The sequence below is a fragment of the Geotrypetes seraphini genome, chromosome 13, assembly GCF_902459505.1.
Source record: "Geotrypetes seraphini chromosome 13, aGeoSer1.1, whole genome shotgun sequence".
Classification (NCBI taxonomy): domain Eukaryota; kingdom Metazoa; phylum Chordata; class Amphibia; order Gymnophiona; family Dermophiidae; genus Geotrypetes; species Geotrypetes seraphini.
Window position 1 is genome coordinate 83,432,702 of NC_047096.1, and position 26,467 is coordinate 83,459,168.

The window sequence follows — 26,467 nt, forward strand, 5'->3', positions numbered from 1 at the left end:
GATTACAAAATAATTATCCAAGATGTATTACAACAAGAACTTACAAAAAAAAAAAATTGGTCATTTTCAAAAAGAGTAAGAAATGGGTAAGGTTATTTGTTTGGGGTAGTTGGCTTTAGTGAGAGGTGGAGTTTGAGACTTGCGGTATTATTTCTTTTTTCAGAGTTTTCTTGGAGTATGGCCTTTATTTATTTTCTAAAAGACTTGTAGTCGAGGGATGCCGTCAGTAGATTGGCGATTTGGTTGTTTAGTTTGGCTGCTTGAGTGGCCAGGAAGCCATCATATATTTTTTTCCGTTTGACCTTCTTAATTGGGGGGTATGAGAATGGGGTGTGAGTTTTCTTATGTCTGGTTGCGGTGTTGTGGATGAGGCGGTTATTCAGGTAGTTTGGACTGTCTCCGTATAAAGTCTTAAATAGTAGGCAGTAGAATTTAAATTGTATTCTTGCTGGGATCGGAAGCCAGTGCGATTGGAGAGATGCTTCTGTAATGTGATCATGTTTCTTTAATGAGTAGATGAGTCTTAGTGCTTTGTTTTGGATAGTTTGTAGTTGTTTTGTTATGGTTGTAGGGCATGGGAGCTACAGGATATTACAGTAGTCAAGTAGGCCTAGTATTAAGGACTGAACTATGAGCTGGAATTGAGTTTTCTCGAAGAATTTCCAAACTTGTCTTAAATTTCTCATGACTAAGAATGACTTTTGTATTGTTTTATTGATTTGCGGTTGCATAGTGCAGCATCTGTCTATAGTTATTCCTAGCAGTTTTAGGGTGTTTTGTATGGGGTAGTTGATTGCGTTGATTTCAATGTTGGTTATGGTTGGTATTTTGTTGTTTTCTAGGAGGATGAATTTTGTTTTAGCTGGGTTCAATTTCAGTTTGTGATCTTTCATCCAGGTTGCTATTGATTTTAGTGTTTGGTATATTGTGTTCGTCATGGAGAGTTCAGGTTGATCGAAGGGTATGAGAATGGTAATGTCATCGGCATAGCTGTAGGAGGTTATGCCTTGTTTGTTCAGGTTAGAGCTGAGGGAGGCTGTATAGAGATTGAAGAGAGTCGAGGATAGAGGGGATCCTTGGGAAACTCCGCAGGGGTTTGACCAAGGTTCAGATTTTTGTTTGTCTGATTTTACTCTATAGGTTGTTGATTTAAGGAATCCTTCAAACCATGTGTATACTTTATCTGTGATACCTATTGTATCCAGGATTTGTAGTAGAATGTTATGGTCCACCAAGTCGAATGCAATGGTAAGGTCTAGTTGTATGAGCATCATTTTTTTTCCTGTGCTGAGATGTTGTCTGGCTGTGTCCAAGAGAGATCCTAGTAGTGTTTCCGTGCTAGTCTCTATGGGTCAAAATTCCAGGAACAAATGGACCAGAAACCAGGATATGTATCTATAGATAGGTATTTCTGAACAAGTTCTAAATTGGTTTAAATCATATTTTCAAGACAGGTCCGCCAAAGTTATTTTCAATAATTCATCATCAGGAAACTATACAAACTCTTATAGTATTCTTCAAGGTTCTATTCTGTCTCCCCTTTTATTCAATATTTTCTTAGCTCCATTTCTCACACTAAGTCAATCCATTGGATTCTCCGTTTTTGCTTACGCAGATGATATCCAGCTCAAATACTACCGATTCTAATGAGATAACGAACATAAGCAATAAGTTAAAACAAATTAGTCAATGGCTAAAAGATAACATGTTGGCTCTGAATCCATTCAAATCTTCAATAATGTTTTTTCCATGGAAAAAGGATTTTACACTTGCATCACAAATTTTCTTGGACAATTGCCCACTACAAAAAGTGAAGACGACAAAAATATTGGGAGTATTATTAGACCATGAATTATCCTTCCATGATCAGATTAGTTCCGTAGTTACAAACTGTTTTTATAAACTACGTCTCATTAGATCCTTAGCCAAAGTCTTAGAACCCAAAGCTCTTAATGTTCTTAATGGCGGAATAGAAATCCCTAATGTAATGTAATGAAGTATTTAGGTAACTGACATGAACAATCTCACTCCACAATAACTGATCTTTTGAGCTGTTAATCACTAGCTTTTAACTTTGTATCTTTTAACTTTTAATCTTTGTAAACCGCATAGAACTTAACGGTCCTGCGGTATATAAACTATTATTATTATTCTCTAAGTCAGCCTTGGATACCTTTGATGGGTCGTGCAGCCTCTGAGGAAAGAGGAAGTTGGATCATCAGAGGCGGCCGCAACTCAGCAAAAGCCCCAAGGCTGCCTTAGTGAAATGCTGCGCTGGTAAGTACCGAAAGCTGCTGGGAGGGGAGAAAGCCACTGTCAGAGGCTCCCCATGATCTTGCTGGCCCTATGCGGATCGGCAGGAAATTGCAGCCTGTCAATCTCGCCAGCCCTTTGCGGACCAACAGGAATTTTCTGCGAACCAACACCAGTCCACGGACCGGCGGTTGAAGAACACTGGGTTACAGGATCCGAGGCAACATGCTTTATTAAAGGTAAATCGTGTCAAACAAACCTGATTGAATTTTTTGATTGGATGACCAGAGAACTGGATCGAGGACATATGCTAGAAGCCATTTACTTAGATTTCAGCAAAGCCTTTGATACGGTTCTTCATAGGAGGCTCTTGAACAAACTTAAAGGGCTGAAATTAGGACCCAAAGTGGTGAACTGCATTAGAAACTGGCTGTCGGACAGATGCCAAAGGGTGGTGGTTAATGGAAGTCGCTCGGAAGAAGGAAAGGTGAGTAGTGGAGTCCCTCAGGGTTCGGTGCTGGGGCCGATCCTGTTCAATATGTTTGTGAGCAACATTGCTAGCTCCAGATCTCGGAGCCCTGATTTGATGTGCAGGCTCTCCGGGGGGCTTACTGTAGTGGCAGGTAAACCCCCATAGGCAGACATTTATTCAAAGGCTGCAATCTCCCGCCTCAAGGACATCCCCACAGGGTACTCTGCAGCACAAGGGCAAACCCACGAGAAGAATCAAAATAATATACTAAATTTAAAGAAATGAAACACGAGTAGACGAGATGAGCTCCTACAGCTTGGCTTGTAGTAATACAAAACTGATGTTCAGGGAGCATGCTCCAGCAGATGAGAGAGGGGAGTGGAGTCAAGATTTCTATCAAGAGAAGTTCCTACAGACCTTGGCTGGCCAAGGTACGTAACACCCATACGTTCCTAGCATAAAGGGGGATTGTACAAGAATATTGCACCAGAATTAAACTAGGAAGACTATACAGGCCTTAAGTGCTTTTAAAACCACCATATTAGGTACTAGGAAGGAATCTTTCTCCCTTTGCTGAAGTGGATACAGGTAAGTTTACTCTCCTAGTAATACTGAAAAACATGCAAACTGTCATGAAATCAAAAGGTCAGATTGTGCATTACGAGAAGCAGACGTTCAATCAAAGTTACTAATAAAAGCAAACAGCACTTTTACAAGACAGAAACTTACCTATTTCACATAAGGATTCAAAAGGTGACCATAGGAAAGGATTTAAACTAAGGCTCCTTTGGTAACATACTGATCCTTTGGCAAGCCGGTCTGTCTTGCTGTGAAAAAAATAAACTCAGGAACAATATTTTTAACATAATGCAGAAAACTAGAAACGTACTAGCAGTTGCAAAATAGATTCATTCTCAAACCAAACAGTACCAAAAAGATAAATTTACATTTCAGTAAATAGCAATGATAAAAAATAAAGTGAATTTATGCACCTGTAGCTGATGTTCTCTAAGGACAAGACATTTTCACAAATGGGTAACATCATCCAACTGAGCCATGGCATGGACGCTATCCAGTATTCTTTCCAGAAGACTTTGATAAATGTGTCATTCCATATCAAGTGGTTCAATATTGAAAATCATCCCCACTTGAACTCCTCCAAATTGAATAAAATTTTGTGTAGATGTTCCCTATAGCCTCAAATGAAACTATGTGTATTTTTTTTCAGCTGGATCTCTATTGGTTTGAGATCTAGAGCCTGTTGGGTCACTCTGAATACTTTGCTTAGAAAGTGACCTAATACTGACAAATTTGTCCAGCCACTACAGCCCAATAAAGCCTCTAAAACCATTGAAATTTTGCAGATTAATACAACCCCTGGCACTAACTTCATATGCAAAGTTTGTCTACTTCCCCTTTTATGAGCCAGCAAAGTAGACAAAAAATGTTATAAAGAAATTGAATGCCTATTTTGACTCCTCATTGTTCCTGCCCTGTATTTCAAGTCATAACTGTACCCAGCAGTCATGATATACATGATATGAACATAGGATTTGCATTAAGAAGCTTTGTAGCCAATTAGAAGCAAAGATATAATTGCACAGAGAAATAATATTAGTGCTTTATAAAAATTCTGGCTGTTTTTTGGGTGAACAGAGCTCAACTGTACATCATCCCCCCCCTCCCCCCCCAATTTTTTTTATATCACTTGAAAGAGCATCTTTTTTGCTAGAAAAGCCATTCTGTTTCATATTTGACCTGGCCCTGCTTTAGTCAGAAGTGGTAAAAAAGGGCATCTTTGGCATCCTACTGTATAATACGTAAATGAGCAAGAGGTGTGAAATTGCATGGTGCAGCTAAGCTTCTTGGGTTTGCCATGCTAGCTCAGGTTAAGACATCCCACTGCTTTCACATACTCTTGTAAATGGCCCATCAAAATGGTGTTTCATTTAAGTAAAGGTTCCTAGCCGAACATCTCTAATTTTAATAAAATATAGTGACATAGTAGCCCATAGCCTAAAACCTAACTGACCAACATATTAGATATCTAATAGTCGAAATATGATTCAAAATTAACATTTAGTTCTTGCAATTTTTCCACTCTTGCTGATGATGCAGATTGTTGTGCACATTTTCTTATGAAATTTCTGCTCACTATAATCTTGGAAAAAATCGAAGAGTTTCAAGTTTTTATTAGTGTTTGATGAATCGCTTATTTAATTTCCTAAGCGATGTACAATTTATAAAAAAAGGGTAGAGAATACAATAAAATAATTTCAGACTTACAGAATAAGACTAACATGAATCGTGGGGGTTAGGGGGGAAGTTACAATTCCTTGTTAGAGTTGAAAAACAATAGGGAAGTAAACGAGAGGGAGGGTAAAAAATTCAAAGATGTTAAAAGAAAAAAAAAAGAAAAAAGCTTATGATTTCAGGTCAGTGAGTGATAGGCTGAATGCATCTTTAAAAAGATAAGGTTTTTAGGATTTTTTTAAAGGGTGAGAGATCTTTTTCATCTCTGATGTACTGTGGTATAGAGTTCCACAGTTGAGGGGCCATAACCGAAAATATATCCTGTCTTCTGGTGCCTATAATTTTCAGGGATGGAACCGTTAGAAGGTTATGAGAAGTTGAACAGAGAGACCAGGATGTGTTATAAGGAGTAAGCATTCTGGTTATGAATTGAGGTTCATTATAGATTAAGGATTTAAAAACTAGAAGTAATATTTTAAAAGTGATGTGATGGCTTATAGGGAGCCAATGGGAATCAATCATCAAGGGCGTGACGTGGTCATATTTTTCAGCATTGTAGATCAGATAAAACCCTTCACTTCATTCTTCCCTTCCTCTCTTGACTGACTAGTGATAGCTCATGATTTGCTTTTCCATGCCCACTCATTCCAGTTGTTTAAAAAGAAACTTGCTTGAACCAAAAAAAAAAAAAATCAGGACTCTTTTTGCAATACATTCACTACCTAGCATTCTCCCAAATTTATTTTGTTATATATTTTTATTTCTATGTACTTGTGCAACGTGTTTTATTGCATAATACAGCTCTCCCTACTGCTCATTTAAAAGGTTAGTACCTAAAAGATAGAGCTTTGCTCGGGAAAGTGGGCCAATTGATTATGATGGGGTTTGAGTTTTCTTGTGTAGCTATTCGACTGCGGTGTTGAGGTCTTCAGTGTTGCTGGGGTAACTGGCACTGGTTTGTTTTTGAACCATGCCCCCCCCCCTAAATCATAATTTTTTTTTCTTCCTAGTCTCACCCCTCCATTGATATACTGTAAAAGCAAAATACCAATTCATGCCCTAAATTCATCGACTATGACAGATTACTTGATGAACTGAAGGCAAAGCTACAAATTGCAAGTCATGCTCAAGAAATTCAGATCATTACATTAGCCCTACACAGTTGGACTATTGAAAAGACTATGCAATATTTTAATATATCATCCTGAATGATAAAGCAAGTCAGAGGCCTTAAACATGACAAAGGTGTCCTTATAATGCCTGGAAAAAGGCAGGGGAAAATCCTTTCAATTGACATGGAGCAGAGGGCCAAAAATTTCTATCAGGATCATGAATTTTCTCAATGATGCCCTGGCAAGAAATATTATGCATCTGTTAGGATAAACGGTGAACGAATGCAAAAGCCTATTATGCAACTTAAAAAGAACTTTGGGTAGCTTATCAGGGTAGCCTGAAGTTGACTTCTCTAAATTTTGTGAGCTTTGTCCAAAATGGGGCGTAACAGCCAGCTCTGTTGGAACCCATTTTATGTGCATCTGCGAAATTCATCAAAATATAAAACCTATGTTGGCAGCTACTTCCTTAAATGATGACTACACATTTCTATTGGGCAAAATTGTATGCAGATTAGATTCACAAAATTGCACACTCATTGCTGTGAACAAACAAAGAGGCACTTGAAGATTATTTGTCTAAGATGTTCAAAGATTCAGACTCCAACAACCATGATACTCTAGAATCTAGATATCTATCAGTTGAGCAATGAAGACTTTGCAAGTTCCGTAACAACAAAGATATTCCAACTTACCAAGCATCAAAGCTCCTACCTCAGAATCCTAAAAGAAAACTTAAGGGAATATCATGTCATTATTTTGATGGACTTTACAAAGAACTATTCTTTTATAGTCCACGATGCAGTCCAAGGCTTTTACTGGGAAAACAGCCAAACAACTCTGTACCCCTTTATGCTTTACTTCAATTTTGGCTTAGGACTTTAAAATTTGAATCTTTGCATAATTAGTGACTACTTGCAGCATGACAATCAGTGTTTAAGCCCGTTACATTAACGGGTGCTAGAATAGATGTCTGTCTGGGTTTTTTTTCTTTGTCTCTCTCTCCTTGGACACTGTCTGTCATTCTTTCTGTCTGTGTCTCTCCCTGGCCCCCTGCCTGTATTTCTCTGTTGCTCCATGCAGGCATGTCTCTCCGTGGCCCCCTTCCTATGTCCATAGTGTCCCATCCTATGTCCTTAGTGCCCCCAGTGTCGCCTTCCTATGTCCTTAGTGTCCCGTCCTATGTCCTTAGTGTCTTCAGTGCCTCATTCCTATGTCCTTAGTGCCCTTTCCTATGTCCTTAGTGCCTCCGTCCTGTGTCCATAGTACCCCCCCCAGTGCCTCCTTCCCATGTTCTTAGTGCCCCCAGTGCATCCGTCCTGTGTCCTTAGTGCCCCAAGTGCCTCCTTCCTATGTCCCCCTCACTGCCTTCCAGACTTTGACCCACCCCCAAAGCCAGACTGCCTGCTTGCCTCCCATCCCCCCAAGCAGTAGAACCATTGAGCAGCATCTTTCAATTTCTACCTCCCCCCCATTCCCCCTGTACAGTAGAAGTCGGCATTTTTCTTTCCCTCCCTTCCTCCCATCCACCCTGTGCAGTAGAACGGGTAAGCAGCACCACTACACCCCCCCCCCCACTACCACCCCGTGCAGCCGATCTCATTGACCCTCTCATCTGCCCCTCCCACCGTGAGACGATCTATAAACCTCCCGGCACCAGCAGCGTCCCCAGCACTTTAAACATGCTGCTTCGCGGCTTTTTACTGGCGATTTCCTCTGCCGTGTCTCTGATGATGTCATCAGGGGCGCGGCAAAGGAAATTGGTAGAAGGCCGTGAAGCAGCGTATTTAAAGTGCTGGGGACGCTGCTGGTGCCGGGAGATTTGTAGATCATCTCGCGGTGGGAGGGGCGTATGGGAGGGTCAGTGGGATCGGCTGCACGGCGGCGGTAGTGGCGGGGGGAGATTGAAACATGTGGAGGTTTGTGGGGGTTTGGGTGCAGTGGGGGGGGGCCACAATGACAAACTGCCTTCCTTCCTTACAGTGAGTGAAGTGGGGGAGGGGTCGAAGCGCCCATGCGCACTCTTGTCAGGCCACGGACATACGGATCAGGGAACACACAGGTAAGAGTGCGCATGCACGCTTAGGGTTTTATTATAATAGATTGTTATTGTTAGTATTGTTTCTAGAGAGACATTTAAATACCTACATGATGTAAATGTGCATGAGTCAAGTCTCTTTCATTTTAAAGGAAGCTCTAGAATGAGACGGCATAGGATGAAGTTAAGAGGTGATAGGCTCAGGAGTAATCCAAGGAAATTTTTTTTTTTTTTTTTTTACAGAAAGGGTGGTAGATGCGTGGAACAGTCTCTCGGAAGAGGTGGAGGAAACAAAGACTGTATGAATTCAAGAAAGCCTGGATAGGCATGCGGGATCTCTTAGAGAGAGGAAGAGATAATGGTTACTGCGGATGGGCAGACTGGATGAGCCATTTGGCCTTAATCTGCCATCATGTTTCTATGACCTTGCTGCACCTGGTACACTTTGAAACCACTGGGAGTTTTTTGGAACATTAAGCAAAATCAAATGAAAGCCATGGAAAACAAAAACAACTAAAAATAAATATAACAAATTTTTATTTATATATCGCATAAGCCTTGACGTTCCATGCAGTTTACAAAAGAGGCAAAATCGACCAGTGTCAGCAAGCTACAATAAGACTTGAAAATGAGATTAGCAGCAGAGGAAAAAGAAAGAGGGGGAAAAAAAAAAGGTCCTGCACTACTCACTAGCTAAAAGGCAAAGAAGGCTCCATAAAAAATTTTTTAACACACACTAAAGAGAAATACAATGTGTCCTCTCAGCCCCACAGAGAAAAACAAACAAACACATACACAACTACTAGTCCTGCGTGAGAGAGCAGACTGGAAGGTACTTGCACATGCAAGGTCAGGCCCATCAAAGGCTTCTAGAAAGAATACTGGGGCTCCAATGAATGATGTCATCCAGTTGTGAGAAAATATTGTCCTGCTTGTTCTTGGAGAAAAACTGTTGTAGGAAAGGGTCTTAACTTTGGACCATCACTAGGGGTCAATAAGCACCACCTTAGAAGAGGAACAGTTGGGGAAGGAGCAAGTGGGAATCGCTCCTGCCTCTTATTACCCCATCCCTTTCCCCAGGCCCCTTAGGAAGAATTAGGGACCTGAAGAGGGCACTAGGGAGGCCTAACCTTCAGGTTAGTTCATTTAAAGAAGCAGGGATGAGATGGGGGAGATCTTCTGAAAATTATCGAATTAGGGCTAGGGGTGTTTGAGCCCTCATTACCATGGAAAATTTAAAAGCTCTGGTATGTTATCACCTAATAGCAGTAGGTATGGGAAAGAAGACAGAAAGGGCATATATGGAGGCCCACTTAAGAGTACAAATCCATCACCTGGAGAATTACTATAAGAAAGCTCAGAGACCTAAAGGTACTGGTGGATTCGATAGGCTAAGGAAAGAATTAAAATGTTGGAGCTGCAGAAAATATAATTTTACTTTAGAAAAACTGAAGCACAGGTATTACTAACAAAATTTTGGACTGCTAGCTTTGAAAACTGATAATGAAAAATAATATTAAAAAGTTTTTAATGAGCAAGTCCAGATGGTTTTGGTAGACCCCTGGATTAGGAAGTGCTTAATCAATTATTCAAAGATTTTTTTTGTGGGGGGGGGAGAGGAAGAGGGGGAACAATAAGTGAGATATCTATGGACAATGATAGGGAATTTTGAATAGGTCAATTTCAGAACTAAAGGAATTATGGGCTAATAAGCAGCTCCTGATAGGTAGGGCCCCAGGCACGGATGGTTGCACTACAAGATTCTATAAGACATTTACAGAGCAGTTAAAAGGCCTTTGTGAACTTATATAATGTAAAAGAGATACTTTTGTCAATGCAGATAGCCACGGTAAACCTAATATGTAAACCCAGAAGGATCTGCAAGATTATGAGCTTTATACTCTCTCTCTTTAAGAAGCAAACTATTAAATTCTGACCAAAATATTAGTGGTATGATTTAAGGTGTTATCTTGCACTTGATCAGTGTGGGCCAGGTGGTAAGCATTATTAGCAAATAGTCTGTCTCTTTCTATCAGGAAAGTACGCAATATAATTTGGATTGCAAAGGCTATGCAGAAGCTAGCATTATAAACAACACAAAACACACACCAGGGACCTTTAAAATTGGGGACAACCAAGAAGAGGTTTTATTGTAGGACTCTTCTGATTGTCCTTAGTGTTTCTTTTGTGTTTGGCTGTTTTTGTGTTCTTCGACCCTCTTTGACATTATAAGCAGCTTAAAAAATCTGTTTTACTCATTTTGGTATATTGCCAGGTACTTCTGACCTAGATTGGCTACTTTCAGAAATAGGATACTTGGCTTGATGGATCTTAGATCTGTCCCAATATGGTATGTTTGATCAAGTATTTCCTGTTGTAGGTGAAGGTGAAGGTGTAGATGTGTGTAGGTGTAGGTGAAGGTGAAGGTGTAGATGTGTGTAGGTGTAGGTGAAGGTGTAGGTGTAGATGTGTGTAGGTGTAGGTGAAGGTGTAGGTGTAGATGTGTGTAGGTGTAGGTGAAGGTGTAGGTGTAGATGTGTGTAGGTGTAGGTGAAGGTGTAGGTGTAGATGTGTGTAGGTGTAGGTGAAGGTGTAAGTGTAGATGTGTGTAGGTGTAGGTGAAGGTGTAAGTGTAGATGTGTGTAGGTGTAGGTGAAGGTGTAGGTGTAGATGTGTGTAGGTGTAGGTGAAGGTATAGGTGTAGATGTGTGTAGGTGTAGGTGAAGGTATAGGTGTAGATGTGTGTAGGTGTAGGTGAAGGTATAGGTGTAGATGTGTGTAGGTGTAGGTGAAGGTATAGGTGTAGATGTGTGTAGGTGTAGGTGAAGGTATAGGTGTAGATGTGTGTAGGTGTAGGTGAAGGTATAGGTGTAGATGTGTGTAGGTGTAGGTGAAGGTATAGGTGTAGATGTGTGTAGGTGTAGGTGAAGGTATAGGTGTAGATGTGTGTAGGTGTAGGTGAAGGTATAGGTGTAGATGTGTGTAGGTGAAGGTGAAGGTATAGGTGTAGATGTGTGTAGGTGTAGGTGAAGGTATAGGTGTAGATGTGTGTAGGTGAAGGTATAGGTGTAGATGTGTGTAGGTGAAGGTGAAGGTATAGGTGTAGATGTGTGTAGGTGTAGGTGAAGGTATAGGTGTAGGTGTAGGTGTAGGTGAAGGTATAGGTATAGGTGTAGATGTGTGTAGGTGTAGGTGAAGGTATAGGTGTAGATGTGTGTAGGTGTAGGTGAAGGTATAGGTGTAGATGTGTGTAGGTGAAGGTGAAGGTATAGGTGTAGATGTGTGTAGGTGTAGGTGAAGGTATAGGTGTAGATGTAGATGTGTGTAGGTGTAGGTGAAGGTGTAGGTGTAGATGTGTGTAGGTATAGGTGTAGGTGTAGATGTGTGTAGGTGTAGGTGAAGATGTGTGTAGGTGTAGGTGAAGGTGTAGGTGTAGATGTGTGTAGGTGTAGGTGAAGGTATAGGTGTAGATGTGTGTAGGTGTAGGTGAAGGTGTAGGTGTAGATGTGTGTAGGTGTAGGTGAAGGTATAGGTGTAGATGTGTGTAGGTGTAGGTGAAGGTATAGGTGTAGATGTGTGTAGGTGTAGGTGAAGGTATAGGTGTAGATGTGTGTAGGTGTAGGTGAAGGTATAGGTGTAGATGTGTGTAGGTGTAGGTGAAGGTATAGGTGTAGATGTGTGTAGGTGTAGGTGAAGGTATAGGTGTAGATGTGTGTAGGTGTAGGTGAAGGTATAGGTGTAGATGTGTGTAGGTGTAGGTGAAGGTATAGGTGTAGATGTGTGTAGGTGTAGGTGAAGGTATAGGTGTAGGTGTAGATGTGTGTAGGTGTAGGTGAAGGTATAGGTGTAGATGTGTGTAGGTGTAGGTGAAGGTATAGGTGTAGGTGTAGATGTGTGTAGGTGTAGGTGAAGGTATAGGTGTAGGTGTAGATGTGTGTAGGTGTAGGTGAAGGTATAGGTGTAGGTGTAGATGTGTGTAGGTGTAGGTGAAGGTATAGGTGTAGGTGTAGATGTGTGTAGGTGTAGGTGAAGGTATAGGTGTAGGTGTAGATGTGTGTAGGTGTAGGTGAAGGTATAGGTGTAGGTGTAGATGTGTGTAGGTGTAGGTGAAGGTATAGGTGTAGGTGTAGATGTGTGTAGGTGTAGGTGAAGGTATAGGTGTAGATGTGTGTAGGTGTAGGTGAAGGTATAGGTGTAGGTGTAGATGTGTGTAGGTGTAGGTGAAGGTATAGGTGTAGGTGTAGATGTGTGTAGGTATAGGTGAAGGTATAGGTGTAGGTGTAGATGTGTGTAGGTATAGGTGAAGGTATAGGTGTAGGTGTAGATGTGTGTAGGTGTAGGTGAAGGTATAGGTGTAGGTGTAGATGTGTGTAGGTATAGGTGTAGGTGTAGATGTGTGTAGGTGTAGGTGAAGGTATAGATGTAGGTGTGTGTGAGCAATGCCCCACAAGCCTCACTGACCATGAATACATATTACAAGGATACCACTGTACTGGGCAAGGGTGCCCATTCTCTCTTTCGTCCAAAGCAAGAACTGATGGGCTACATATTACTACAGCAGGAAAAAGAAACCTTGCAGAGAAATTTAGACAATATTTTTCCAGGCATTTAAACTAGAAGGTGGGGGTGGTGTATGTACGAAGGACAATTATAGAGACCACCCCCGGCAAAAGAAAAGATGTGATAGTAGTAAAGGCTGCAACATAAGCAATATCAGCAACTCATTTCTTAGTATTGCAACGGAAAGTGAAACGACACAAAAATCCATACGAAAAAGGAGATTATCGCTGAAAAATAGCTGGAAAGCGATGACCACAAATGCTCGCAGTCTAAGCAACAAAGTTCATGATCTGCAAGCCCTGATATTAGAGGCAGATCTAGATATTGTTGCTATCACAGAGACATGGTTCAGTGAATCACATGGATGGGATGCAAACATACCGGGATATAATCTTTTTAGGAAGGACAGAGATGGTCATAAAGGTGGAGGAGTAGCTCTCTATGTAAAGATCAATATCCAAGCGACCGAAATGCAAGGGACCTGGGGAGAGGAAGAAGCGATATGGATTGCTCTGAAAAGAGAAGATGGAACTTCTATCTACGTGGGTGTAGTCTACAGACCTCCGACTCAATCGCAGCAAATTGATAAGGATCTGATTGTGGATATCCAAAAGTTTGGAAGGAAAGAGGAGGTTCTGCTGTTGGGAGATTTCAACCTGCCGGATGCGGACTGGAATGTTCCGTCTGCGGAATCGGAAAGAAGTAGGGAGATTGTGGATGCCTTTCAAGAGGCTCTGCTCAGACAAATGGTGACGGAACCCACAAGGGAAAAAGCGATATTGGATCTGGTCCTCACAAATGGAGAGAGTATCTCTAATGTTCGAGTGGGTGCTCACCTGGGTAGTAGCGATCATCAAACGGTTTGGTTTGATATAACGGCTAAAGTGGAGAGCGGCCGCACGATACTTAAAGTCCTAGATTTCAAACGTACGGACTTTAATGCAATGGGAAAGTACCTGAAGAAAGAGCTGTTAGGATGGGAGGACATAAGAGAAGTGGAAAGACAGTGGTCTAAGCTGAAAGGAGCGATAAAAATGGCTACGGACCTTTATGTGAAGAAAATCAATAAAAACAAAAGAAAAAGGAAGCCGATATGGTTCTCCAACCTAGTGGCTGAGAAAATAAAGGCGAAAGAGTTGGCGTTCATGAAATATAAAAAAACCCAAGAAGAGGAGAGCAGAAAGGACTACAGGGTGAAACTGAAAGAAGCCAAGAGAGAGATACGTTTGGCGAAGGCACAGGCGGAAGAACAAATGGCTAAAAATGTAAAAAAGGGAGATAAAAATTTTTTCAGATATATTAGTGAAAGGAGGAAGATAAAAAATGGAATTGCTAGGCTAAAAGATGCTGGGAACAAATATGTGGAGAGTGATGAGGAGAAAGCAAATGTGCTAAACAAATACTTCTGTTCTGTGTTCACAGAAGAAAATCCTGGAGAAGGACCGAGATTGTCCGGCAAAGTTACACGAGAAAATGGAGTAGATTCTGCGCCGTTCACGGAGGAGGGTGTTTATGAGCAACTTGAAAAACTGAAGGTGGACAAAGCGATGGGACCAGACGGGATCCATCCCAGGATACTAAGGGAACTCAGAGAGGTTCTGGCGAGTCCTATTAAAGACTTGTTCAACAAATCTCTGGAGACGGGAGTGATTCCTGGGGATTGGAGGAGAGCGGATGTGGTCCCTATTCATAAAAGTGGTCACAGGGATGAAGCAGGAAACTACAGGCCGGTGAGCCTCACTTTAGTTGTTGGAAAAATAATGGAAGTGTTGCTGAAAGAAAGGATAGTGTATTTCCTTGAATCTAATGGGTTACAGGATCCGAGGCAACATGGCTTTACAAAAGGTAAATCGTGCCAAACGAACCTGATTGAATTTTTTGATTGGGTGACCAGAGAGCTGGATCGAGGACATATGCTAGATGTAATTTATTTGGATTTCAGCAAAGCCTTTGATACAGTTCCTCATAGGAGGCTGTTGAACAAACTTGAAGGGCTGAAGTTAGGACCCAAAGTGGTGAACTGGGTCAGAAACTGGCTGTCTGACAGACGCCAGAGGGTGGTGGTTAATGGAAGTCGCTCGAAGGAAGGAAAGGTGACTAGTGGAGTCCCTCAGGGTTCGGTGCTGGGGCCAATCCTGTTCAATATGTATGTAAGTGACATTGCTGAAGGGTTAGAAGGAAAAGTGTGCCTTTTTGCAGATGATACCAAGATTTGTAACAGAGTAGACACCGAAGAGGGAGTGGAAAATATGAAAAAGGATCTGCAAAAGTTAGAGGAATGGTCTAATGCCTGGCAACTAAAATTCAATGCAAAGAAATGCAGAGTAATGCATTTGGGGATTAATAATAGGAAGGAACCGTATATGCTGGGAGGAGAGAAGCTGATATGCACGGACGGGGAGAGGGACCTTGGGGTGATAGTGTCCGAAGATCTAAAGGCGAAAAAACAGTGTGACAAGGCAGTGGCTGCTGCCAGAAGGATTCTGGGCTGTATAAAGAGAGGCGTAGTCAGTAGAAGAAAGAAGGTGTTGATGCCCCTGTACAGGTCATTGGTGAGGCCCCACTTGGAGTATTGTGTTCAGTTTTGGAGACCGTATCTGGCGAAAGACGTAAGAAGACTTGAGGCGGTCCAGAGGAGGGCGACGAAAATGATAGGAGGCTTGCACCAGAAGACATATGAGGAGAGACTGGAAGCCCTGAATATGTATACCCTAGAGGAAAGGAGAGACAGGGGAGATATGATTCAGACGTTCAAATACTTAAAGGGTATTAACGTAGAACAAAATCTTTTCCAGAGAAAGGAAAATGGTAAAACCAGAGGACATAATTTGAGGTTGAGGGGTGGTAGATTCAGGGGCAATGTTAGGAAATTCTACTTTACGGAGAGGGTGGTGGATGACTGGAATGCGCTCCCGAGAGAGGTGGTGGAGAGTAAAACTGTGACTGAGTTCAAAGAAGCGTGGGATGAACACAGAAGATTTAGAATCAGAAAATAATATTAAAGATTGAACTAGGCCAGTTACTGGGCAGACTTGTACGGTCTGCGTCTATGTATGGCCGTTTGGAGGAGGATGGGCAGGGGAGGGCTTCAATGGCTGGGAGGGTGTAGATGGGCTGGAGTAAGTCTTTAACAGAGAATTCGGCAGTTGGAACCCAAGCACAGTACCGGGTAAAGCTTTGGATTCTCGCCCAGAAATAGCTAAGAAGGAAAAAAAAAAAAAATTTAAATTGAATCAGGTTGGGCAGACTGGATGGACCATTCGGGTCTTTATCTGCCGTCATCTACTATGTTACTATGAACCCCGGCAGCCCCATGAGACTCCCTGCCCCAGCAGGGGACCCTGCTGTAACCTGTCCCTGTTATGTCAAAACAGGGAGAAGGCACCCGAGGCTAAATATAAGATGGAGGGCTATCTGAAGAAAAACGGCAAAAAAAGTGCCAAAAATAGCCCCTCCAGGGCCTGTAGCAGCAGAAAAGACTGAATTGTACCAGCTGCTATAGTAGACAAAAGCTGGCATCAGCTGAGAGAAAAAACAGCTGACAGGAAATCCCCAGCCGCACTGGCAGCGACTGAGGAAATCCCTCCGTGGGTGGCAGGAAAAGACCAAGTTTCCCTGCAAAGCTCTGCCGGCTCACAAGGCTCTAACAGCGGGAAGCCCTGGACACCAGCAACCACTGCCGATGAGACTCGTTCATCACACTGGCCCAAACAGCAGTTCTCAGGCCAGCCGCGAGTGCCTCGCGTCTGGACTAATTGTGCACATCTCCCCCTGAGAAGTGCTCAATTGCTCCATATGCGACCTAGCTGAAAGAACAGTGCTGGTTAGTTGAAAAATACAGTAATTTACAGCATATTTAAAGGGAAAGCAACCCTTCAGAATGGTACTACCTCAGGATTTCCCCCCCCCCCCCAAGAACAGACTCCACTGGCTCTCTAAACAATATGCCTTATCACCAGGGGTAAGGCTTACTGTTGAGGCACCTCTAGAAAAATGTTGGGGAGGGACACTGCTTGAGACCCGCCAGGTTTGACACCCCCGAGATCGGATGGACCCCCAAACAAGGTCCATCCAAGCTCAATCTGGCAACAAAAAGGGACAAAAATTCCTAAACAAATTCCAACAGCCCTACCAACGGAGATGGGTACAGCTCACCATATCTGCTGGAGACATTAAAGACTGATCACATGATATGTACAGTTCCAAAGTTTTGTCTCAGTCTCCACCTGCTGGTCACGATGAGATATATACCCACTTGTAAGATCCTATACTGGTCTGGAGAGTGCTAAAGAATGATGTCAGACAAGGGATTATTATATCCTAAGCAGAAACAAAAGGAGGGGAAGGGGATAGCAAAACAAAGACAAGTATGGGATGCATACTCCAAAGCCATGATGATTTGAACAAATGCTAAGGATAAACCAATTGAAAATATCAAGTAGAAGTAATTTACGTGTTAAGAATATGTTTGAGCGGTCCTAAAATTGATCGACTGCTCAACTGAAAGCAACAAATTTCTTACAGAGGAGAATCATAAAAAAGATAATTAAGAGACAGTCAATATGAGAAATGCACCAATAAAACAAATGGACTGCAGGTCAAAAAAATGAATGAGCAGTCAATCTGCCCAAGGATGAAAAATAATTTCTGTACAACCATAGAAATATGAGAGGCAAAGGTGAGCTGACTGTCAACCATAACTCTATCTTAAAGGAATAGCTAGGTCACAGACTACAGAAGCAAAATGATGGCAAAACCAGGTAGAAAAGGCAATGGTCAAAGCCAGGATGATGCCTGGGTGCATAAGGAGAGGAATGGTCAGTAGGAATAGGGAGGTGATAATGCCACTGTATAAGTCTCTGGTAAGGCCACATTTGGAATATTGTGTGCAATTTTGGAGATCTAATCTAGTATTTGTGCGTCGCACCTACTTGTGCAGGCTCAAGGCGACAGAGTGTAATAAGAAAAAGGATACATTTGACATGGAGAAGAATTGAGGGAAGAAGGGGAGAATAAATAGGATATACAGAGAGAGAAGCCTTGTCAATATCAAGAGAATTCTGAGTTTTCATGAAGAGTTAATTTGTTGAAGAGAATTCAGTTATCAAAAAAATGGTCTTCAATTTCTTCCGAGATATGGTCCCTCTTCAAATAAAATTAAGGAAGAAGGAAGTAAAGAAGAAGTAGGGAATTACATGCCGGTAAGTCTGACTTCTGTGGTAAGCAAATTAATGGAAACGCTTTTAAAACAGAGAATGGTCAAGTTTCAGGAATCCTGTTGATTACAGGACTGGAGGCAGCATGGATTCACTAGAGGTAGGTCTTATCAGACAAATCTGATCAATTTCTTTGACTTAGTGACCAGAGAATTGGATAGATGTACACTAGATGTGGTGTATTTAGATTTTAGCAAAACCTTTGACTGTTTTCCACACAGACGTCTAATAAATAAACTGAGTGCCCTTGGGATGGGTCCCAAAGTGACAGGCTGGGTCAGGTAATGGTTAAGTGGAAGGCGACAGAGGGTAGTGATCAATGGAGATCGCTCTGAGGAAAGGGATGCTACCATTGGTGTGCCTCAAGGTTCTGTTCTTGGGCCTGTTTTTTTAAAACATTTTTATAAATGATATTGCTGAAGGGTTGTCAGGTAAGATTTGCCTCTTTACGGATGATACCAAAATCTGCAATAGAGTAGACATACCAGATGGTGTGAACAACATGAAGAAAGACCTGGCGAAGCTTCAAGAATGGTCTGAAACTTGGAAGCTAAAATTTAATGCTAAGAAATGCAAGATCATGCATTTGGACTGCAAAAATCTAAGTGAAAAGTACAGTTTAGGGGGGTGAAGAACTTATGTGCACGACGGAAGAGCGGGACTTGGGTGTGATTGTATGTAATGATCTTAAGGAGGCCAAACAGGTTGAAAAGGTGACGGCAAAAGCTAGAAGGATGATAGGTTGTATAGGGAGAGGTATAGCCAGTAGGAAAAAGGAGGTATTGATGCCTCTATATAAAAGACTCTGGTGAGACCTCATTTAAAATATTGTGTACAATTCTGGAGGCCCCACCTTCAAAAAGATATAAAAAGGATGGAATCAGTCCAGAGGAAGGCTACTAAAATGGTGTGTGGTCTTCGTGATAAGGCGGACAGACGTAAGACAGACTGAAAGATCTCAATCTGTATACTTTGGAGGAAAGGCGGGAGATGAGAGATATGATAGAGAAGTTTAAATACCTATGTAATGTAAATGTGCATGAGTCGAATCTTTCATTTGAAAGGAAACTCTGCAATGAGAGGGCATAGAATGAAGTTAAGAGGTGATAGGTTCCGGAGTTATCTGAGGAAATGCTTTTTTACAGAAAGGGTAGTAGATGTGTGGAACATTCTCCTAGAAGAGGTGGTGGAGACAGAGACTGTGTCTGAATTCAAGAGGGCCTAGGATAGGCACTTGGGATCTCTCAGAGAGAGAAAGAGATAATCGTTACTGTGAATGGGCAGACTAGATGGGTCATTTGGCCTTTATTTGCTGTCATGTTTCTATGTTTACTTTGCCTCACCACGATGGTAAAACAGTACAGAATATGGCTCTCAGACTGATCTTTTCCCAGAGTAAATACGATCATTTATCCCCTGCTGAAACACATTGGCTTCCAATATAGACATGGTCATTATTTAAATTTTATCGTCTGCTATTTAAAGTCTTGAATGACTCTGCCCCAACCTATTTAAATGAGTATTTCATCCTCAAAAACATGACCATTTCCAGGAGAGACCAGAATTAATTTACCTACCCTTCAATTAAGGGCATCAAGTAAAAGAAAATGTTAGAGGGAAAACAGGCAGCTAAACTGGACCACCATATCATCATAATTCTATTTGAAGTGCCAGACTACAGAATTTTCTGAAAGGAAATAAAAACATTGTTATTCAGGAAATATGTCAGGATATGTTAATGCTGCTATATAATATTTGCTGAATTGCGAGATTGCTGGGAATGTCCAGTTTGTCTTATTGTAATCCACCAAGTATCGCAAGGGCAAGGCGGAACAGAAGTCAAAAAATGTAATGTTATTCAGAGTAGTCTGACAAGGCCTTAAAGTAAAACTGTCTCAAGTCCCATAATCCATTTGATTCTAGAGGCTTCTCTCTCCTCCATTTTAGAAAAGTTTCCATTAATTTACTCACCACCAAGGTAAGACTAAATTGCCAGTAGCTCTCAACCTCTTCCTTACTTCTATTTTTGTGAAGAGGAATCACATCTGCCCTCTTCCAGTCCTCAGGGAACACTCCTGACCAATGTTCCCTCTAAGCTGTGCGCGCGCACACAACTTGCCAAACCCACGCACATAAATTAAAATAGCACGCACAAAAAAATAATTTTGTCTAAAATGATTTTCACTGCTAAAATGAAATGTTGCAGAAGACCAGCTGTTCCGATTTCCCATTTATCACATTTATTGAAGCGCTATAACATAAATTTTAAGTCATTCATGTGATTCTGTTATCTTTGGCAGTTGAACTTGACACGTCATGTGCCCCATAGGGCCATAGCCTATAGGATATGAAACACTTCTGATTCTTTGACTTCCTAAAGTTCCGCCATATTGTTTATTTCGTGGAATTGTAGTGTGCAGCGTGGTACTGCGGTTGTATAACTGTATTCGTTTATTAAATTCCAAACAGATACAACTCTTAAAATGTCTAAACCGCGAATGTTGAAAAGCGTAAAACACAAGAGAGCTGCAACAGCTTTTAGGTCTGAATGGCTTGAAGAAATTGTTGAAACGGAGACACCGGAATCTCGAAATACAGTGCGTGTTCAACTGTGTGAAATATTTACCTATGATGAAGATGATGGAGTTGTGTGTTATTGTCAAGATGCCAAAGCAACTGGAAAATTCTCTACTGGAAAAATATGGGATGATGTTTGGAAACTGGACTTTCTGAAACGCCATCTATCAAGTAAATCTCATACCGACAGTATTAGGAAGCTCAGAAGTAAAAATCTGAATTTAAGAGGGGGACTGGTTAACATGTTGCTTGAAAGCCCAACCAAAAAAGAAAACAGGCAAATTAGTAATGAACGGAAGCATTCCAGTCCTGATGAAATTTAGGTTCTTGTTGACAGTGTTGTGCTGGCCATTAAGATGAATATCTCAATGCTCTCTGTTCAAGATATCAATGAGCATATGGCGAAGTATGTTAGTATACCTGATAGTTGGAGAAGCAAAAACTATGCATTTTAATTTCTTGGAATTATCAATGGCATCGTGCACGATGATCGTATGGCAGACATTAAATTAGCAACGTATCATACATTAACTGTTGATGAAAGCACAGACATTTCTATCAACAAGTACTTAATACTCTACTTTAAGTATTGGCCAGTCAATTCAAATGAGTATAGGAAATCATTTGGTGGGATGCTACAGTTGAAAGCATGTGATGCTACATCAATAGTAACAGCAATTAGGGAATTCTATAAGAAACATGAACTTGACCTGAATAAAATGGTTATGTTCATCTCTGATGGTGCCTCTGTTATGTTGGGCAAAATAGATGGTGTTGCAGCATAGCTGAGAAAAGACATTCCACATTTAGTGCAGCAACATTGTGTTGCACATCGGGAAGATTTGGGACTTTCTGATTCATGGAAAGAAGTAAAACTGATGAAAGAAGTAGAAACTGTAATGAGAACTGTGTACAGTCTTCTACTAAACAATGCAAATTTCAAGAAATAGCAGATGCAATTGAATGTGAATCAATTGCTTTCAGACCTCTGAATGAAGTGCGCTGGTTATCTAGACACTTTGCACTTAAAGCAATTATTCGAAATTATGATCCCCTGTTAAAATATTTTGAAGAAGACAAAAGTAATGATCCTATTGCAAAGTACTGCTATAAGAAGCTGAACAGTGAACAATTTCATATTACACTTGAAGTTTTGAATGATGTCTTATCAGACCTGGCTACCTTAACCATGGCATTTCAAAAACGTGGTTTGACACCATTGGAAGCTTATCATCTTGCACAGGGTAAATTGAACAAACTTCGAATGCAATACTTAGGCGACAAGGTTAAGTGGAGTGATAAAGTCAACAGTCTTCTTGACAACAGGATGAGGTCTGGAGAAAAAGTTTCAGTGGATACTAATTCCATATTAACCTTCATCAACATCCTATGTTTGCATCTGGGTGAAAGATTTCCTGAAAATGAAGTTGAGGAATGGTCTGCTTTTGACTGTACAGCAATATCACAATGCGACTTTGACTTCGGAAATGGACATATCAGATCTCTTTGTTTAAAGTAGAAACAATTTCTTCTGGAGGAAAGTGTTATTATTCAGCAATACAATGACTTTAAATTCCTTGTTGCAGAAAAAAAATCAAAAGCAATCTGATAAACAGCTTTCCAAATATGACAAAATTTGCATTTCAGAATGATCAATTTGCAGATTCAGCAAAATTGATGGACATTGGTGCCACATTCTTAGTATCTAGTTCACATTGTGAGCGTGGTTTTAGTCTAATGAACAATTTGAAGACTAAACAAAGGAATTGTTTACATTTAGAACATTTGGAAATGCTGATGCGTGTTAAGAGTCACCTTCAAGGTGGAGGCTCAACAGATCTTGACAGAATTTATTCGGACTGGATAAATATGAAAGATCGCAGGGAAAAACTTTGAAAACTAAATTTTAAGTATAAAGTACAATGATACCTTATTTATAGGTAGCGCTCAATAAAACATTTCAATGAAACATAATTTGTTTATTGAAATGAGACTTTATTTTACATAAAGTGTAACTAACATAAAGTGTAACTAAAATTACATTGTGTTTTCGTTAATTCAGACTAAACTCAAAGACCTGCCCATAAATGCCCATAACTGAGCTCCAGGCCCTCTGGCAATCATTTTTATAGCGCACACCAAATTTAGTTTTTCTTTAAAATGCGAACATTGCTCCTGACTCTAGAGAAGCATTGAAAAGATCAACCAGCGGAGCTGCCAGAACTTCCCCCAAATTCCTTCAATGACCTCAGATGTATGCCAACCTGCTCCATCGCTTTGTGTACCTTTAGTTTAGCTAACACCTCACGAACACAAGGGAAACAAGGAATAACAGTGTTCAACAAAAAAACAGTTTGTTGGAGTCTTTCCTTCAGATATAACTTCCTGTTTCACAAAACAGGAAGCTACAGCAGAAGGAAGGATTCTGGCAGAGGAAAAGCCTAAGAGCAGGCCTGTGAGATCAGTGGCAAGGGCTAAAAATACTGAGAAGGTAATGCGGTGGGGTGCTGTGCAATACTGCTTTCTCTGCCACTGTTGTTGGATCAGCAGGGGGATGGACTGGGGAGGGGGGGAGTGCTGGCTACATGGGGTGGAGGAGGTGCTGGAGGGAATTAAGAGAGAAACACTGGATTGGGGGCTGGAGCTAGAGGGGAAAGGAGAGAGGGTGCTGGACCTGCAGAGAGAAGAAAAGAGAAGGGAAGGAAAGGTACAGAGATGGAAGATAGATGGAAAACATGGAGAAAGGATGTCAAATGGGCAGGAGACCCCGGCGAGCAAATTAACCGAAGACAAACAGAAACCATAGCCTGGAACCAACATAATTTGAAAATAAAATTACCAGATATAAAAATATATATATTTTTTATTTTATGATTACAATACATCAGATTTGAAATGTGTAACCTGCCAGAGCTGATGTTAGATAGCAAGCACAAACTAGAACCTAATAGTGCTTGTTTTCAATACACTTGACACCAGTGTGGGGTTGGGAAGGACAAAGGGGGTGCGTGAGTGAAGAGGCTGTACAATAAACCAACCAGCTAATTTTAAAGCTATATCATAGTTTTAGCCCTCTGACTGCAAAGTGTGTAGAGATCCTCATTTACATTTTATTCTGCTCCGCCTCCCATCACTCTAGGCTGTGCTGAACCTCCTCAGTCTATATCAAAACAGTTGATCAACCCTAGAGTGCGGACAGAAGAGGAGAAATAGGAATTCTCACCAAAACATAAGTCTCTTCTGCTTAATAAAGAATACATGAATTAAAAACACACATCAACAATTTGTAATGCATAAAGAGATAGAAACCAACATGCCACCTACCTATGTGCAACAATGCTAGAGTTGCTCAATTTGCAAATATAACACTTTTGCAATCAAATTCTTTCCTGCTGACCTTGAATGACGGTGGAGGGAAACATGACATCTGAACATGCAGACATGTCTAAAACAGAAAGCAGGCGAATCAACTAACAGGACTGGTGTCGACTGATGTTCCTATATACTAGAAAGAAGATTAAACAAGGTAAATACCTAGGCCTAGATGCACTAAGAGGTTTGGTAAGACTATGTGGGTCTGCTCTGATCCGATTTTTAGGCCCATTCAAAAAGAGCTATTAATGCACTAAAAAGTTAGCATGCAAATGATTCACGCGGAAGTTCATCATAATCCCCATCTTTCCCATCTGATTGATGGCTACATGTGCAGAGCCAGAAGGGAAAGCCCAAACAGCTGAGTGGCAGGGAAAGCCCTAAAAGCAGTCTCCTGCCACTCAATTCGGAGCAGGAAACCTTGTTTTTTGAGGTGGAATTTTTTTTTTTAAACAGACACAGATGCTAATCGTGTTACACGCGCACAGTATCTGCCCCTTTAAAAAATAGAAACAAAAAAAGCACCTCCCCCATGCCGATATTTGCCCTCCCCGATGAACCAGCACTGGGAACTGAACTCCCCACCGCACCACAGCAGCAAAAATGGCAGAAGGAATGCCCACTTCCTTCTGCCATGCTGATCCCCCCCCCAACCCAGTGACTTCAGCATCTGAGCCAATCAGGCCCCTCCCTGTACATCACATGATACACCGAGGAGAGCAGGTCCGCCATTTTGGATTGGTGGGTCTTGAAGGTAGAAGGATTTTGCTTCTCTCGGAAAAAGGTACCAGGAAAGATTGGGGTGAGGGGGGGTAGGGATTGGTTTGGGGGGCTTCTGTTGACAGGAAGGAGTGGACTTCCCTCCTGCCAATTTCCTCTCATGCTGGGGGGGCGCCGGCATCCCTTCTGCCATTTTCTCTCACACGGGGATAGGGTCGGCATGGTAGGAGGATGTGGGCCTTCTTCCTAGTGTTTGATGCTGCGAGAGGAGGGAGGGTTGGTTCCCAGTGCCATTGCATCGGAAAGGCCGTCATCAGTGTGGGGGGACTTTTTCTCCCGTAATGGAGCAGATATTGTGCATGTATAACATGTACAGCATCTGTGCCCATTAAAAAAAGAAAAGGGCTAAACTGAGGTTGACAGGTAAGTGACTGGTCTTGACCAATCGCTTTTTTTAGATTACTAAAAGCAATCACTTTTTTTGTGCATCTGGAAGCCATGTTAGAGCATCAATGGCTCTACTAGTTTACATGACATTTCAATATTAATGAACTTATTTGCTTGGTCAGATTGGGGAATGAGTGATCGTGCAGAAAACCAATATGATTGTCGCTAAAGCTGTTAAAACAGGTTTAGCGACAACTGCTGGTTTTAGTGCATCTGGGCTCTAATCTTCCCTTCTAGTGCAATCAGAGCATCAGTCTTGACCTGTTAGACATACCAAAGCAGTCCCCAGAATCTAGGGTGGGGCAGATGAGACTGCTGCTAGTACAGTAGACCCAAAATGTGAATCCTTGCTGGCTGCCAAATCCACCCTGTAGAATGTGGTGAAAATGTGGAGGTGGGTCCAAGTAGCCACCATACAAATTTCCTCAGACAAAACTGCTCTAGATACCACCCAGGATGCCACAATACTCCTAGTGGAGTGCGCCTTCACGGAAATGGGGCACTGTTTTCCACTCTCAATATAGGCTGAAATTGCCATTCGAATCCAGCTAGACAGAGTCGCCTTTGATGCCCACTGGCCTTGTCATGCCACACTTATGAGCAGAAAGAATTGATTAGACAGATGGAAGTCGGTCATCATCTCCCAGTAACAAAATAAAATTCTTTGAACATCCAGGTACTTCAAGACCCTGTCCTCCTGCTTCACTCCCTTCCTGGCTTACATAGGCTGGCGGTTCCTCAGTTCTGTAAGCAAGCTAAGAAGCCAACCAGGGGAGGAGGGTGGGTTGTGAGCAAATCTGCCTGCTGTCCCTGGATAACAGCTGTTATGGTAAGTAACTTGTGCTTTATCCCTGGACATGCAAGCAGCATATTCTCACATGTGGGACTCCCTAGCTTACTAGAATGGGATGGAGGGAGTGTTGGCCATTAAGAAAATTTTGCAAACCTGCTTGTGCGAAGTGACCATCCCATCTGGAATAAGATTCCAGACAGTAGCGAGACATGAATGTATGAACTGAGGACCAAACAGCAGCTTTACAGATCTCAACAATAGGAGTAGAACGTAAGAAAGCAACTGAAACTGCCAAAGTTTGGACTTTGTGTGCTGTTAAGTGACCCCCAAGATGCAGCCCAGCCTGAACATAAAAGAAGGCAATAAAGGCCGCCAACCATGTGGAGATAGTTCTCTTAGATACAGGTCGCCCCAATCTATTAGGATCAAAGGAGATGAGCAGTTGAGGAGATGTTCTATGTGGCTGAGTCCACTGTAAATAATAAGCTAAAGCTCGTTTGCAGTCCAAAGTATGAAGAACCTTTTCTCCAGGGTGAGAATGAGGCTTAGGAAATACATTGGAAGCACAATGGATTGATTCAAGTGAAATTCCGTGAGGGCATAATTTGAGGCTGAGGGGTGGTAGATTCAAGAGAATATTAGGAAAGTCTTCTT

At 41.6% G+C, this 26,467-nt stretch overlaps 1 protein-coding gene across 1 annotated transcript in view; it reads right to left on the minus strand.

Annotated features, from left to right (window-relative positions):
- The window catches only part of CDC27 (cell division cycle 27), a 275,220-nt gene that overhangs the window by 193,466 nt on the left and 55,287 nt on the right, over window positions 1-26,467 (minus strand). Inside the window, 1 exon segment of the mRNA XM_033918006.1 lies at window positions 3,455-3,552. Within this exon segment, the coding sequence (XP_033773897.1) occupies window positions 3,455-3,552 (98 nt within the window).